General features: G+C 56.2%; 1 protein-coding gene across 1 annotated transcript in view; it reads left to right on the plus strand.

Moving 5' to 3' along the window:
• Window positions 1-480: 480 nt before the first annotated feature.
• The window catches only part of Nek6 (NIMA related kinase 6), a 37,594-nt gene continuing 23,459 nt past the window's right edge, over window positions 481-14,615 (plus strand). The window contains exons 1-2 of the mRNA XM_010613508.3: window positions 481-505; window positions 9,101-9,219. Of these exons, the coding sequence (XP_010611810.1) occupies window positions 9,130-9,219 (90 nt within the window). The 5' untranslated portion in view covers window positions 481-505; window positions 9,101-9,129. The remainder of the gene's footprint in view (window positions 506-9,100; window positions 9,220-14,615) is intronic.

Genomic DNA, 14,615 nt, shown 5'->3' on the forward strand with positions numbered 1-14,615 from the left:
CCAGGAGGCAGGGAGGCTGGCAACCTGCAAAAATCCCCTTGCCTGAGCTGTCTGGGTGTGGCGTCCATTAAGGGAGCCCCTCTCTGGGCATTCCTGCCCTTCCCCTGCCCACGGCCCTGGGAAACCTTGTGTCGTCCTGCCTCAGTTTCCTTGTGAGTCAAATATGGAAGCAGGATTCCACTTCATTCCCAGTTGTGCTGGCTCCAACACCAGCCCATGGCCACTGCCGCCAGCTTAGGGTCCCTGATGAGCTGCGGGCTTCAGGGCGGCCCCAATAAGCTCCATTCGCCATAGAGGTGGCAGCGGAGCTATTTTTGGACCAGTGTGTGGTAGGGGAGTTTCCTTGTGGTGACGCCTGGGGACTGGAGTCTTGGGAAGGGGAAGTCCCATGCACAGATGGAGTAGCTCTTGTCTTTCACCCATCTCAGCCCAGAGACTGCTCGGGTTCCTGGAGGTGCCGGCCAGTGGAGACCTTCCCAGAACTGCCTGGGCGCCCCTGTGAAAGGTACGAACGCAGCTTCTGGCAGCCTCCTGCTGTGAGGAGCCACTCGCCCTTTCCTGCTACCTGTGCCCTCTGGGAGTCTATACCCAGCAAGGGACAGGGGAGCCTGGCCCGAGAGACCTCCAGGACCTGTGTTCACAGGGCCACCTGACCTGGCTGCACCTCTGCCACCTGTTGCTTGCCACCTGCCTGCCCCGCAGGGTCAGCCAGCGAGGGCACAGTGCGGTCGGCCAGGGCGGTTGCTGCCTGCAGGTTTCGGGTTGAGTGATGCCTAGCTGGGCCATAGCTTCTGCAGTGGTGAGGGCAGCAGAAAGCACAGCCCTCCTCCTGGGGTCCTGGGCCCCGTCCTGCAGGAAGGAGAGGGATTCAGCACTATCCTGGCTAGGAACCATGGGGGCCCAGGGCGAGCTGGTGACAGACACTGCTTCCTGCCAGCCTCCTCGCGGACGCACTGCAGCTGTCCTTCCTTCTGCTCGTGTTTGCAAGGAGTAGCTATGGTCAGGGACAGGAGATAGGAGGAGAGAATTTCTGCTCTGAGACAGGTGTGGTGACGCCTGCCTGCAACCCCAGCACTCGGGAGGCAGGGGCAGAAGGATGGCCATGAGTTCAAGGCAAGACCCTGTTGCAAAACAAAACAAAACATTCATCCACACCTGCAGGGCTGTGTAGATCCATAGGTAATTCTTAGTTCTCTACCTTCAAGGAAAGCTCCATGTCAAAGGAGAGGAAGGCACATGGTTAGGCAGAAACAGCATGAAGGACCAGGATTGTAGAGCAGGGACAGGCCATCTGGGGTGTCCGGGAAGACCGCCCGGAGGAGATGCCTAGGTGGCCTTGAAGGAGGAGCAAGGTTTGGCAGGAGGCAGCTCCCCCTGGCAGGGAAGCAGTGTCTGCCAAGGTTCTTGGGGTTGAGCAGGTTCATTTCTGGAAGGCAGGGGTCCTTGGGACCATAGCTGTGCTAAGGAGTCTTGGGCTCCCGGCAGGAAGAGATCCCCATTTTCCCTACAAATTGGGTTTGGGATCAGAACAGGTTCGACAAGCCACGTGAGCTTGACGAGTCACCAAGTTCTGTGAGCCTCGGTTTCCTCATCTGTAAAATGGAGGAATGTGCTGATAGGAGGCCTTCACAGCATCCCCCGGGGCTGGGGCCAGGCTTGGACCCCGGGCTCCCCAGCCAGAACCCCAGTGCCTCTCTGTCCCTTTAAGTGACACACGAGATGGTTACAACCCTACATTCTTACTCTTCTAGAATTTGCTTTATTACCCAAGGAAGAGGAAGTGAAATGTGATCGGTAGCCTTCTCAGTTTTAGAAAAGGTCCTGGGGCCCGGCAAGCATGGTGTGGTTTGCTTTTGAATCTCCAGGTGTCTTGGGTGATCGATCTGTGACTGGGGGATGCTGAGGTTTCCTGGGGTTTCAGGAGGAAGGTAAGAGCCTCTCCGCCTTTTGGGCAGCGTGTGTCAGTCCTGTTTTGTGCCAGTCCTGGGCAAGACACTGGAGGTCTAGAGGTGACTGCTGCTGTCAGTCTCTGCTCTTAAAGGCCAGTATCAGAGGCAGACTCCGTGACAAAGGAAGCAGTTCGTGCCCCAACACGATTTTGGGGAAAAGCCAGTGCGGACCCCGACCCTGGGGAAGGGAGGCACTTGGTTGCCTGCTTGTGCCTGGAGTCCTCTGAGCCACTCTTTGAGGTCTGGCTGTCCCCTGTCTTTATGGACAAGGATGTTGAGGCTTAGGGAGGGGATGGGACTTTCCCGAGGCCCCACCAGAAGGGCTGAGCCTGACTCCACAGATGAATGCACCTTAGCCGGTGTAGAAGGTGGGGATGGTTCTTCCAGGCTGAGGCAGTGCGTAGAAGAGTCCGGAAAGACTGTCACTGGGGAGGCATGGCCCTGCAGTGGGGGCACACGAAGCGGGCAGACTAGTGCCAGCTGGGCAGAGCTTGAGGTGGGGTTGGCCTTTGCGGTGAGCTTTGAGTGGGGAACCTTCGGTATTAGGAAAATTTCCATGGTGGGCTGGAGGTGGGACCAGAGGAGAGCATGAGGACAGCCGGGGCTTTAGGATGGAGACATTTGGAGAAGAATCAGCAGCGCTGCATGACCAGGTGTGGCCATGAGGAAGACAGGAGTCAGACCACACCTGGTTCCCACCCAGTCCTTCAGCTAACAGAGGTGACTCTGTCACTAAGATGGGGACCCAGGGAAGGGCGGGAGGAGCTCCCACTCAGGTGCGTTGAGCTTCCCATGCCTGTGGCTGTTGATAGCTGAGGTCTGGAGAGGAGGGTGGCGGTGGGCAGTGGACATGGAGAGCTGAGCTAGGAGGACAAGTTGAGCAGGGTGACCAGGGAGGCAGGTGGGTGCCAGGGCAGTCGGCTCTAGGTCCTGCTTTCCCACCTGGGCGTCCTGGCTGCTCCGGGGAAAGGGGAGCATTAGGAACCTCTGCACTCTCCTTCCAGGGCATGGCTTCTGGTCAAGAATGCCCCTCAGAGAAACCAGGCTTCCCTGGGCTGTGGAGCCACAGAATCTCAGCAGTGTGTGTGGCCTTCGGATGTCACAGGGGGAGGGTACAGAACCATTCCGGAAACCAGACACCATCTGTGGCTCATCCCCTCAGCTTGACAGGCCCCACAACTCTGGTCGGATAGCTGGCTGCTTCCTGTCAAGTGATGAATGGGTAACGTCTGGTTATCCCAAGACCAGACAAGAAGGGGCCCAGGGCAAGGGAAGGGCACAGCAGCCTGAGCAGCATCTCTGGACAGAATCCATCCACCCATCCATCCAACCACCTCCATCCCATGCATTCATTCACAAACCCCTCTTCCATGGTGGTATGGATGGACCAGGGCAGACTTGGCTTCAGGCGTGGATTCTGCCCATCACCTGCTGTGTGACCTTGAGTCCACTGTGTAACCTGTCTGAGCTTTCATTTCCTCCTTTGCAGTGTGGTAGCATTAGAGGAGCCACGCTGGTGGGGTCTGCAGGGAGCACGCCTAGAACTAGCACAGTCCTTGCTGTTATCATCAGATGCCCCATCGGCTGGTCCACGTAGGCAGGGCCTTCCTGACCACCGGCTTGGGCTGGGCCTCTTCAGTCCATTGAATTTCTCTGCTTCTCAGTTGTGCCCATCTGAGAAACAGGTCAGTGGAAGCTTCCTCCAGTGTGGACTTGGCAAGTCATGGTTCTCCTTGGAGAGCCTCATTCACCCAAGAGGGCCGATGGCACCCGTGTGCCCTAGGAGATGTGAAATCACTGTGGATATCGGTGCATGCTGATGCTGGTCCAATGGCCAGGCGCGGCGAGCCACGATGTCTCTTTGCTGGGCCCCAGATCCTCAGCTCTGTGGTGGGTGATTCACTGAGGAAGGAAGGAAACCCGAGGTGCTGAGCATGCAGCATCTCACATAGGAGAGGGAGGCTGGGGGCTAAATCAGCGCCTTTCGCAGAGAAACTGCATGGAGTACAGCATCCAGCCACAGCTCCTTCCAGGGCCACCTGTGTGGTTCTCCTGGGCCTTGGCCACCTCCACCCTGCCTTGAAGGACAGTGTGAGGATGTCCTGGGCTCACAGCCTATGGACGGACGTCAAGAACGCCGGCTGTGTATGTGTGTGCACGTGAGCGCAGAGGACAGCAGGCCGGACACGCACTGATGTGCACCCACACACCCTTGCACGCTTAGACCTTTGCATCTGCTCCAGGCAGGTCCTTAGCTGGAGCCCTCCTGTGTCTTGCATCATCTTTCACAGGGAGGGCCTGGAGCTATCAGCCTCTGCAAGGGGTGCTGTGTGCCCCTAGATGAAATTTCGAGAAATTGGGAGGCCCAGGGCCAGATGACAGTCTTGGTGGGAAAGGTGCTTGGAGCCTCTGAGCCCAGGCCTGTGCCGCAGCCTGTTCCTTCCAGGGAGTTGAGCGGAGTCTGTGGCCATGAGGACTCACAGGGTGGCCAGGGAATCAGTAACCCGGGGCCCATCAGCCCTTCCTTGGCGCTCACCAACTGCATGGCCCCCCGGGGCGAGGCCCTGCCCCTTTCTGAGCCTCCCTTTCCATGACTGTAACTTTTCTGCTCAGTGTTAGCACTAACAGAGTGGCGGGCACCGGCGCCTCCGACATGCCTTCCATGCACCAGGCTCTGTTCTTACTATTGCGAGGCAGATCTTACTGTGAGACCCATTTCCTTGATAAGGAGACAGTCTCTGTGTGCCAGATGGAACTGGACCAGCATTTGAACCAAGGCAGTCTGACTCCTGAGCTGCTCTCTTAAACTCTATGCTGCTTCTGGTCCGGTCCTGAGTACCCGGGAGGTGCAGCACATGCCAGTTTATTGTTGCCAAGCACACCAAAGCCCAGAACCTGGGCTGGGAGGCCACACTGTACCTTCACAGCGCCCTGGGAGTGCAGAGCCTTGGCTCCAGGCAGAGGAAAGGCCCTGTTTGAGGTGGTATTCAGTGTGGCCTGTGGCTCCGGGTCCTGCATTCCATGGATTTTTGGCCCCTGATTTGGGCTTGGCAGCCACTGCCTCATTGTTCTGCAGTTTGGCAGGGCCCCGTGATCCGGGACAGGCAGCTCCCCGTGTTACCCGGAGGTGCCTGCATGCATGTGCTGTGAGTCTTCTCCCCACTCCCTGAGACTTGTCCCTCCAAGTGCCCTTTTTTGTGGTCTTCCCACATTTGAACCCCCAAAGAAGGGGTTTCTGATAGCAATTTCTGGCATTAAGGAGCCTGGATTTCCACTGGGGTGGAACAAGCGGAAGGCAAATGCCCTGCGATTTGACACCCGGAAGAGTCCAGGAGGCAGCAGAGCACTTGGAATGAGGAGAGTCCCTGGAGTCAGCGAGGTCTGAGGCTGAATCCCCCTGCAGCTTCCTGGCTGAATGATGTTGAACTTTTCCTCTTTGGTCCTCCGCTTCCTGCCTGTAAAATGGGTCTGTGAACAGCCCTGCAGATGAACAGGAAGGGCGTGGGCTACCCAGAGGCGTCTTTCCTCCCTCCTTCCCCTGGGAGTGACCCTTTCCAAGGCTTGGTGGGTAGGGAGCTGTTCTCCTGGTCAAAGCCCTTGTCCTCACCCCTGCATAGTGCAGCAGGTGCCATTTGGTTCCACACGGTGGCCGACCTGACGGCTAAGGTGGTGTGGACAGCAGCTGGGTGTGGTGTGCAGGGCAAGATCTCTGGAGGCTCCTTGCAGGCCCTGCCTTGGCATCAGTGTGACCCCATTTCCGAGTGGAGAGAGGGCTCATTCTGTGGGGAGCCAGCTGTTGAGGAAGGTGACACTTGATGCAGGGAGTGCAGCGTGGTGGCTACAGGCGGGTGCAAGGTCAAGTCTCGGGGCTGGAGTGTAGCTCTGATAAAGCACATTCCTGCATATCTGAGGCCTGGGACTGACACCCAACACTGCAGAAAAGGAGAGGGTCCTGCCCTGTGACACATGTCAGCTGGGGAGACCTTTAACCACCTTGTGCCTCCGCTTCCTCAGCTGTAACACAGGCCAGTGACAGACCTGTCTCTTGGGGGCGTCAAGGCTGTTGAGGTGAGTGGTTGGAGCCCGGCCGGCACGATAAGGGCTCGGTGCTGGTTTGCTATCATTGTCACAATCATCTCTGTTTCTGGAGCGGCTGGTCCCTTACAGTGGCCGCAGTGAGCTCCTCAGAGTGCAGCTGTCGGAGGGCACCGTCCCCGCCAGATGACACTGGGAAACACCTGCCAGGCTTGGCGGGGGGCATCTGCCAAAGCCCCAGCTGGGCAGTGACTGGACAGAGAGTCAGACCCAGGCCCACCGGAAGCCCTTGGAACTGGGGCTGAGTGAGTGAGGACAGATAAGGGAAGCGGAACGAATGCAGGGATGGACGCTGCTGGTCTCCAGCCCATGGGAAGCCCGGGGCAGGGCGTCCAGGGCACATGAGTGATCCCGTGTGCGGGCCTGGATGGGGTGGCGTGGGCCGGTCCTGGAGCCTTCTGAGACAGAGAAGGAACCTTCTCCCCAAGACAGCTCTCCACCCTTTTCCCCGAGGCCTTCCTAAGGGCAGAGGGCAGTAAATATGTTACCCCGAGGGGTCGGGGGTGCAGCCCGCAGCAGCTGTGGAGCCCACAGGAGTCTCTGGTTTCATCTTCAAATTCATGCGCATTTTACCTTCTCCTCCCGCTCCTCCCCAGTTTGTTGTCACACACTCTGCCCCTCAGAGTCACAGCAGCGCCTGAGGATGCTGCTCCGTGTTTATCTGTTTATCCTGGGGCTTTGTGTACCCCTGCTCCTCACCCTGGGGGGGGGTGTTCCGCTGCAGGCCTCAGCCAGATGGCGGGAGAATGCTGGGGGCGCCTGGGCCCATCTGCTTTGGGGGCTTGGCAGGGAGCGCCCGGGCCTGGTGGGAGACCGGCTTGCAGGTGGCAGAGGCGGGGCTGTGGGGACAAGTGAGGCCCTGAAGGGCAGGCACACCCCACGATGCCCACCTTGGAATGACAGTCTGAGACTGCGCTGCACGCAGAGACCAAGCACCATCTGTGTATCTGTGCCCAGCGAGATGAGCCATGCAGAGGGCATGACCACAGTGGCCAGCATCATGGGCAGGAGACCCCCCACCGCCGTGCTCAGCAGGAGGTGACCCTTGCCCTGCAGACAGCCAGCCAGGGCCCCCTGCGTTCCCGAGTCGCGTGCTTCAGCCATCAGTGTGGTGCCCTGGTGGCCTCACCTCCTGCCCTCTGCATTGTGTCACCGAGAGCAGTTTCACCCTGAGCAGCTGTTTTAAGCAGCATTGATGCTGGGTGCAAATTGTAGGGAGCTGGAGAGCCCGAAGGTCATGTTCAGTGGGTGACTCGGGGTTGGTGGGCGGATGCCCTTTGACTCGCAGAAGTCACAGTCATCCCTGGGAGTCGGGGACAGACTGCATTGGGAGTGCTGGTCTCCATCCAGGCTGTACACAGCAGGCCTGTGACCCAGCGGGACGGGTGGTGGGCTGGCTGGGGTGCAGATGACCAGGCAATGGCCCCGGTGTGGTGTCCCCCAAAGTTCACGCGTGGGAGCATGATCCCCGAGTGGCGATCTGCTTCTGGGAGGCAGTGGGACTTAAAGGGGTGGTGCCCCAGAAGAGGTCCTTTGTCATTGGGGACAGCCTTTGAAGGGATTAAGGTGTTTCTGGGGGGATCTGAGTTAGTTCCCAAGGGATCGAGTTAGTGTACACACCCAGGTCTGACCCTCAAATCACCATCTGCCTTCCTGTCTAGCCATGTGTCCCCCTTCCTAACTATACTGTGCTGCACCATGGGTCCCCACGGGAGCTGAGCCCATCCAGCACTAGGCCCTTGAACCTCCAGAACTTTGAGCTGTATGAAACTTTCTTCTTTAGCAAGGCACCCAGCCTGACCGGTGTGATAGTGTAAGCCTATAATCCCAGTGCTCAGGGAGGCTGAGGCAGGAGGATCACAATTCAAGCCCAAGCTGGGCAATTCAGCAGGACCCTGTCTTAATTTTTTTAAGAAGTGGGTCTGGGGATGTAGCTCAGTTCGAAAGGCCCCAGATTCAATCCCTAGAAGGAAGGAAAGAAGGCGGGCAGGAAGGCTGGCTGACCTCCTGCCTCAAGTGTCTTGTTATTTTGTTAGAGGAACAAAAAAGACTACCACAGGTGATCTCTTAGGTCTTAGAAACTGATCTGGAGCCGGAATTCCCAGGGCAGGGATTTATTAGGGCTGACTTCCAGGGGCACTGGGAAGGCCCAAGAAGAGGACAGCCAAAGCTGTCATCTCTGGTTCCTCCACAGTCCCCAGTGTGGGAGTCACGCTGACCTGCAGTGGGGGCCTGGCTCCCCTGTGTACCCCTCGGGCCTGTGGAAGTGGTGCAGTTGGACCCTGGACTCCCACCTGCCATCTTTGCACACTGTAGGAGCCCAGGCCCGGCCACGGCCCAAGGAGGAGCTGAGAAAAGCTCATGAGTGGATGTGGGAGGCTCTCAGGTGGAGAACACGGGTGGGTGGGACCCCTGCCCTCGGCCATGCAGGTTCTATGCCTAAACTTCCATCCCTGCCCCAGAAGTGCTTGTCTGATGGAGGAGGCAAGAAGCTTCTCTGTCGCCAGGAGTAGGCGTGACACTGGCGAGAAACCGGATGGCTTCAGGCTCGGGTACATGGTGGGTGCTTCTTCAGGGACAGCTGCTGCGGTTTCCATGGCGACTACTGACCTGCACCCCTGACTCTCTGGGCAGCTCCAGCCCTGAGGCTGAGCGGCTGCTTCTTTGTGCAGAGGACCCTGGCCCGAGCAGCACGGAGGGACAGGGACACAGGGTCCTTCCTGCAGCTGCTGCTGGAGTCTGACTCAGTTCCTTCTTCCACCAGCCTGGGCTAATATAAAAGTGATGATGGTGGACGTGGGCACCAAACGTCACCCTCCACTCATGGCATCGGAGTCTGGCAAATGTAGGGTTGAGTCTGGCACCTTCCTTGCCAGCCCAGGTACTGCCAGTGGAATGCTCCCTGCTGGGAACCTCAGCTTCCCCTTTCCATCAGGGATAATTCCAGCACCCTGGCCAACGGCAGAATGGAGGGACAGCGTGCCACAGGGGTGTTGAGTCCTCACCCTGTCACTCCTGCCTGAGAAGGAAGTGACCAGGCCTGTTTTCTGTTGCAGCCCAAGCCCTTGTGAGGCTGGCATGCAGGATGGCAGGACAGCCCAGCCACATGCCCCATGGAGGGAGCCCGAATAACCTCTGCCACACTCCAGGGCCTGCGCACCCTCCTGACTCACAGGTAAGCCTTTTGTGGTCGGCGGTGCACTGAAGAACCTCCAAGGTACAAGGCGGCATCCCCACTCATGCTGCTGGACCCTGGAGGAAACCCCTCAGCACTCCTGTCAGAACCTCTTTTTAAATGCTTCTGGTGATGGGCAGCTCACTACCCAATGTAGCAAGCCCTTTACTTAATTCAGCAAACTCAGAGAAACTCCTCTGTGCCAGACTCAGCTGAGGTGCAGGCTGACCCACCCCTGGGCAGGGCCCTCATGAGTGGAACGGTTTTCTCTAGGAGGTATCAAGCACCTCGCACAGTGTGGAACACAGGCAATAGGTAGAAAGGTCCTTCTTACTCCTCCTGTTTTGTTGGAGGCTCCACTCTTCCTCTTGTGTAGAACAGCAGCTTCCAGACACCAGGGTTTCCTTGTACCTTCTGCCTTCTCCACAGGTCTTGGGGGGACCTCCAGGCAGCCTTGGGGAGCCTTTGTGGCACTAGCCTCTGCCAGCTCCTGCTCCAAGCCTCAGGCCAATGCTGCTCCTGTGTGAGCATCTGGGACACAGCTGTGGTCACTTCCCCGGGGCGCCTGGCTCAGGTCTGCCTCCTTTCTACTGGACCCAGCCTCACAGGAAAGATGAGAAACCAGCAAAAGAAACTTGGGGATCCTTGTAGCTCCTGCAAGGCACCTGACCCACACTCAGGGGCCAGAGAGTCTTCCTCCAGGGAGGGAATGGCAGGCACAGGTCAACAGGGCAGGTTGGGCATGTTGGCTGGGGCCAGTTCCTTGGGGTCCTGTGGGCAGCCTGGAATGATCAAGAGTTCTTGTCTCAGTTTGACTTTTCGTTCTAAGTCTATGAGACCTAAACCAGGGGAAACACAGAATCAGCCATATTCCTGAAACGTGAAAGACTTATTACAGCTTCTGACTTCCTGGCTCTTCTTGGAGGACTTTGGGGCTGCTGTGGACAGTTGTACAGGTTATACACTGCACAAAGATAGCTGGCCAAGGAGGCAGGTGGATCTGAATTCCTTTTCCTGTGCTTAGATTCTCAGCATGCCATGTTCCACGGTGCACAGCGGCATCGGCCTAAGGGAGAGGGCAACATATAAGCCAGAGGACACTGCATGTGTGTGCACAAGCATGCAGAGAGCCCACGGACACCTGTGCTCTTCTTACTGTCCTTGCCTGTTTCTGGCTCAGATGCAGGGCCCATTTCCTAGGGAGAAGGTGGGGGTGCAGTCCTCGGAAGCAGGATCCACCCGGCCCTAGAGCAGATAGCGGGAGGCGGTGCCTGCTTGGGCGATGAAGTGATTTGTCATACTAAGTCATTCACCAACAATTGAATCCCCCTTGATTAATCTCCCAGAATCAGCCAGTTGCATTTCGAGCAATTAGGGTTAATTACAGCTTCATTTGGCGGAGGAGAGGACCCTGGAATTATTATGCCATGGAGGCGGGGAGGCGGTCGTGTCCCCGGCACCCGCACACATGTTGCAGGGGGCAGTGACATAGTTACGTGCAATTAGACCCGATCCCTCATCCCCAGGGCTGCTCGGGGCAGTGCTGTCGGGTGAAGATGGCCCCGGGCTCCCCAGCATCTGGCTGGCATCTGGGCCACGTGTGTGCTGGACCCACGCTAGATCGGGGTGGCGGAGGCAGTCAGGTCTTCCTCTTCTGTCCTGAAGCCGTGCTGTTTAGACCCCATCTGGGGAGACGTCCCAGCCAGTGTTGCCTCTTGCAGGATGAAAACACTTTGAATTGCTCTGACCTGTGCCAGGCGGGGTTCCCTTCTAACCCGATCCCCTCACCAGTAAGGAGACACGGGATAAATGACCTCCCTGAGCTTCAGTGTCCTCGCCTGTAAAATGGGATTATAATCGCACCTCCCTCATGAGACAGCTGTGAAGGCTAAGTCAGATGATAAGCTTTTAAACAGCCGCCGTGGCTCTGAATGATGCAGGTGTTGACAAAAATAGTATGGTCTTCAATGTTATTTTAAGATTTTTTAAAAGTCACTTGCAGTGTTCACAGCTAAAGATCTCGGAGCTGGACAATGCCCTCCTTACAGGAAGATCGTAAACTGCAAACACTCCAGCTGTGGCTAGTTGCTTGTTCTCCTCAGGAAGGCTTCTAGCCTGAGAGCATTAGCACATGAAAATAGATTTGCTGGACTTGGCAGAGTCGTATGTGCCAAACGGGACCTGTGCCACTTTTATTGGGTTTCTAATGAATGCATGCGTGCAATTGAGAGAGGGGCTTATTTGACCCTCTGTTTGCACAGAGCGTTCTCACCAGGAATGATCTACAAGGCTTGGCCGACCCAAGAGAACACATGAATTTCCAAGAAGGGGAAAGGTGTTGTTGGCGGAGAAGCCCTGGCTAATGTGTCTTCCATCTGGAAAGTCTTTGGAAACCTGCTCAGACTGGCCATGCTCCGTTCTATTTGGAGAGAGGAGCGGGGGTAGTTGTATGCACTGCATAGACCAAAATCCGGGAAACTCTTCCCAAAAAGAAATACTGGTGCTTGCACAAAGTTTAATGACCAGATATTAGTGGCCATTAAGTTCAAGAGGGTTTGCTAATGGTTCAAATTGAGCAAGTGTTTGTTTCCTTTCTTCTGCGGGCTTTACCTGGTGCATGGTGCCTGCAATAAGGAGCTCAGTATGCTGGGGGCCCCGTGTGTAAATAGATGAACTGTGTGCTGAGGAAGCAGCCCCATGAGAGGGTGCTGAGGAACCCAGAGAATAGGGAGTGTGTTAGTTGCCTTCCCATGGCTGGGACGTGATACTTGACACCCACACCCTAAGGAAGGAGAGGTTTAATGTTGGCTCACAGTTTCAGGGAGTTCAGTCCATGGTTAGTAGGCTCCAGGGTGTAAACATTGTGGCAGACAGTCGTGGTAGAGCAGAGAGAGAGCACAGGGAAACGTGCCCACAGAGATACAGCCTGCCAAGGCAAGCCTTCCTCAGCCGGCCCCCTCCTAACACTACACCCAGCTGTCAACATGCGTGGATTAATTCACTGATGATCTTGCCCTGTGATCTTGTCCCTCTCCGGGAGTCTCTCAGTGCTATCACATTGATGACTGAGGTTACCCATCACAGGTGGCTGGTTCTGCCCAAAGGATGTTTGGGATGGGACAGGGAGAGGAGAATATTCTAAAGAAGGAAAGAAAACAGCTGTACAGCCCAGAGCCAAAGGTACAAAGCCAGCCAGGTTAGATCCACCCCAGCTAGGAGAAAATAGAGGAATGGGCGTTTCCGTGAAAGATCTCAACCCATGCTGTATCATTAGAACTCAAGTCACAGTGAATGGGGAGCTCATTGTGGGTTTCAGTTGGCAAAGAGGGTTGTTCTAGGGGAGCCCCTGCAGTTTAGGGCAGTTTTGGTTTGCTGTTGGCATCTTCTGTGACAAATGGGTAATGGCTCTCTGCTTCCAGGAGCCGATGGCCCACAGAGGGCACCTGGTGTAGACTTCCAAGTTGGAATAATGGTGATGCGGGTCGCATTGGCAGCCTGATGTTCCGCACTTATTCCAGTCCCCTCCCAGCTCAGAGAAGTGGATCTCTGCCCAGACTTCATTCTGCGGGGCAGGACACTGAGAGGAGTGACCTGCCATTTTCTACTGAGGGACAGAGTCAGGATTCAGCCCCCGTCCCTGTGTCGCTAGGTTTTGGAGAGGAAGATTGGAACCTGGATTGAAATTAGCCAGCTCATGAGGAACCAAGCAGAGCTGGCCTGCGAAGGCATCCAACAACACAGGCTCTCTGTAAATCCTGCCCTTCGTTTGTGCAAGGCAGATTTAAAACACATCTCTGTATATTCACACACCCCAAATCCATTAAGAGTTCCCGATACGCAGTGTCAGTTGTCTTTAAAGGTGAAATTCATTTACAGAAAATGTCGTTCTGATGAAATGCACTTTTTAAAATCATAGAAACGGTTGCCTTAAAATTAATGATGCATTGCAAATATCAGAGAAAAAAGACCCATCCAGTGTAAAGACGATTAAAATTCAGGTCAGAAGTCTGACTTAGTCAGGCTAAATTTTTTAATGAGATTTCCAAAAATTAATTGGGCGAATGCATTTTTATTCTTTTAACGTGTAATTTTACGGCCTTTTTTTTTTTTTTTTCCAAAGGATTTGTCGATGGCTGAGGCTTATTGTGGTTCAAACATTTTTAAACTCAAATTAGTGAAGGAGAGGGGCATTTGTGGCCTGATTCGATCTGATTTGGAGACAAGGCCAGGTTTCTCAGCGCTGTCAGGGTGGGGACGTCCTATGGTGTTCAGCCCCAGCCCCACCCAGCCTCCTGTTTGTCTCCTCAGCCTGAGAAAGCTGGCGACCTCTCCAGTGAAGGTGCGAGAGGGGACAGAGGTGACTCAGGACCTTGGCTGTCCTTGACACCCCTCCTCCAGGCTTCTGCTGCTGTCCAGGTCATTGTCCTTGCTGTCCTCCGCAGCTCCACCTCCTCCTTGGGCACATGCTGACAGATATCCGAGTGGGGCCAGACCCTGTGTGGCCACTGTCCCTATCTCCCGCTCCTGAGCCCTAGGCTCAGCTCCTCTGTGCAGGGAGAACTAAGGGGCTCAGCACCCCGGGGCAGGAGCACCAGGAGCCAGAAGTGGCTGCATAGTGCAGTCCCTGTGAGCAGCCCATGGACAGCCCTGAAAGGGAAGCCCAGGCAGCTGCCATTTGTCCTGGGGGAAGCTGTGAAGTCACCTGCAAATCCCCGAGGCCCCTGCTAGCCCTGGGTCAGCAGACCCTCTGTGGGTCTCTGCTGTACTGAGGACTGAACCCAGGGCCTTCACACTGAGTTGTATCCCCAGACTCTTTTTTTTAATTTTTTGAGACAGGGCCTACGTCCCCTAGTTGCCCAGCCTGCACTTGAATCTGCGATCCTCTTTCCTCCGCCTCCCAGGGCACTTGGGTCACAAGCGTGCATCACAGCCAGCTTTGTGATACTGATTGTAACGGTAGCCAAGTGCCCCTGTGCTTGTCCCCCGGGGCTGGACCAGCCCTATCTCAGCTCTTCCCCAGCCTCTCAGAAGTAGTGGCTGCCGTTGGCTTTATTCTATAGACGTAGCAACACCAGCAGGAATAACTCACGCCCCAGCTCTCCTCTGTGCCAGGCCCAAGGCGCTTTCTTCATTAGCTTATTTACTCCCTGGGGGCCACAAGAGAAGGAGACCAAGCCGAGAAGGACTCACCCACAGCCTGGGTGTCAGCCTGAGATCCGAACCCACACCTGCCGCCCCAGGGCCAGGGCCTTAGCTAGCAGAGCCATGACAGTGTTGCCCCTCTGCCAGCTGTGCCCTCAGGGTGCTTTTGTCAGCAGGAGCCAGCAGGGGCTCTAAGCAAGAGGTGACTGCTTTCCAAAAGGCTGTCAGTTAACAGTGACTTCCCGGGTCACCAT

The sequence above is a fragment of the Fukomys damarensis genome, unplaced genomic scaffold, assembly GCF_012274545.1.
Source record: "Fukomys damarensis isolate Sample0158 unplaced genomic scaffold, DMR_v1.0_HiC HiC_scaffold_36, whole genome shotgun sequence".
Taxonomy (NCBI): domain Eukaryota; kingdom Metazoa; phylum Chordata; class Mammalia; order Rodentia; family Bathyergidae; genus Fukomys; species Fukomys damarensis.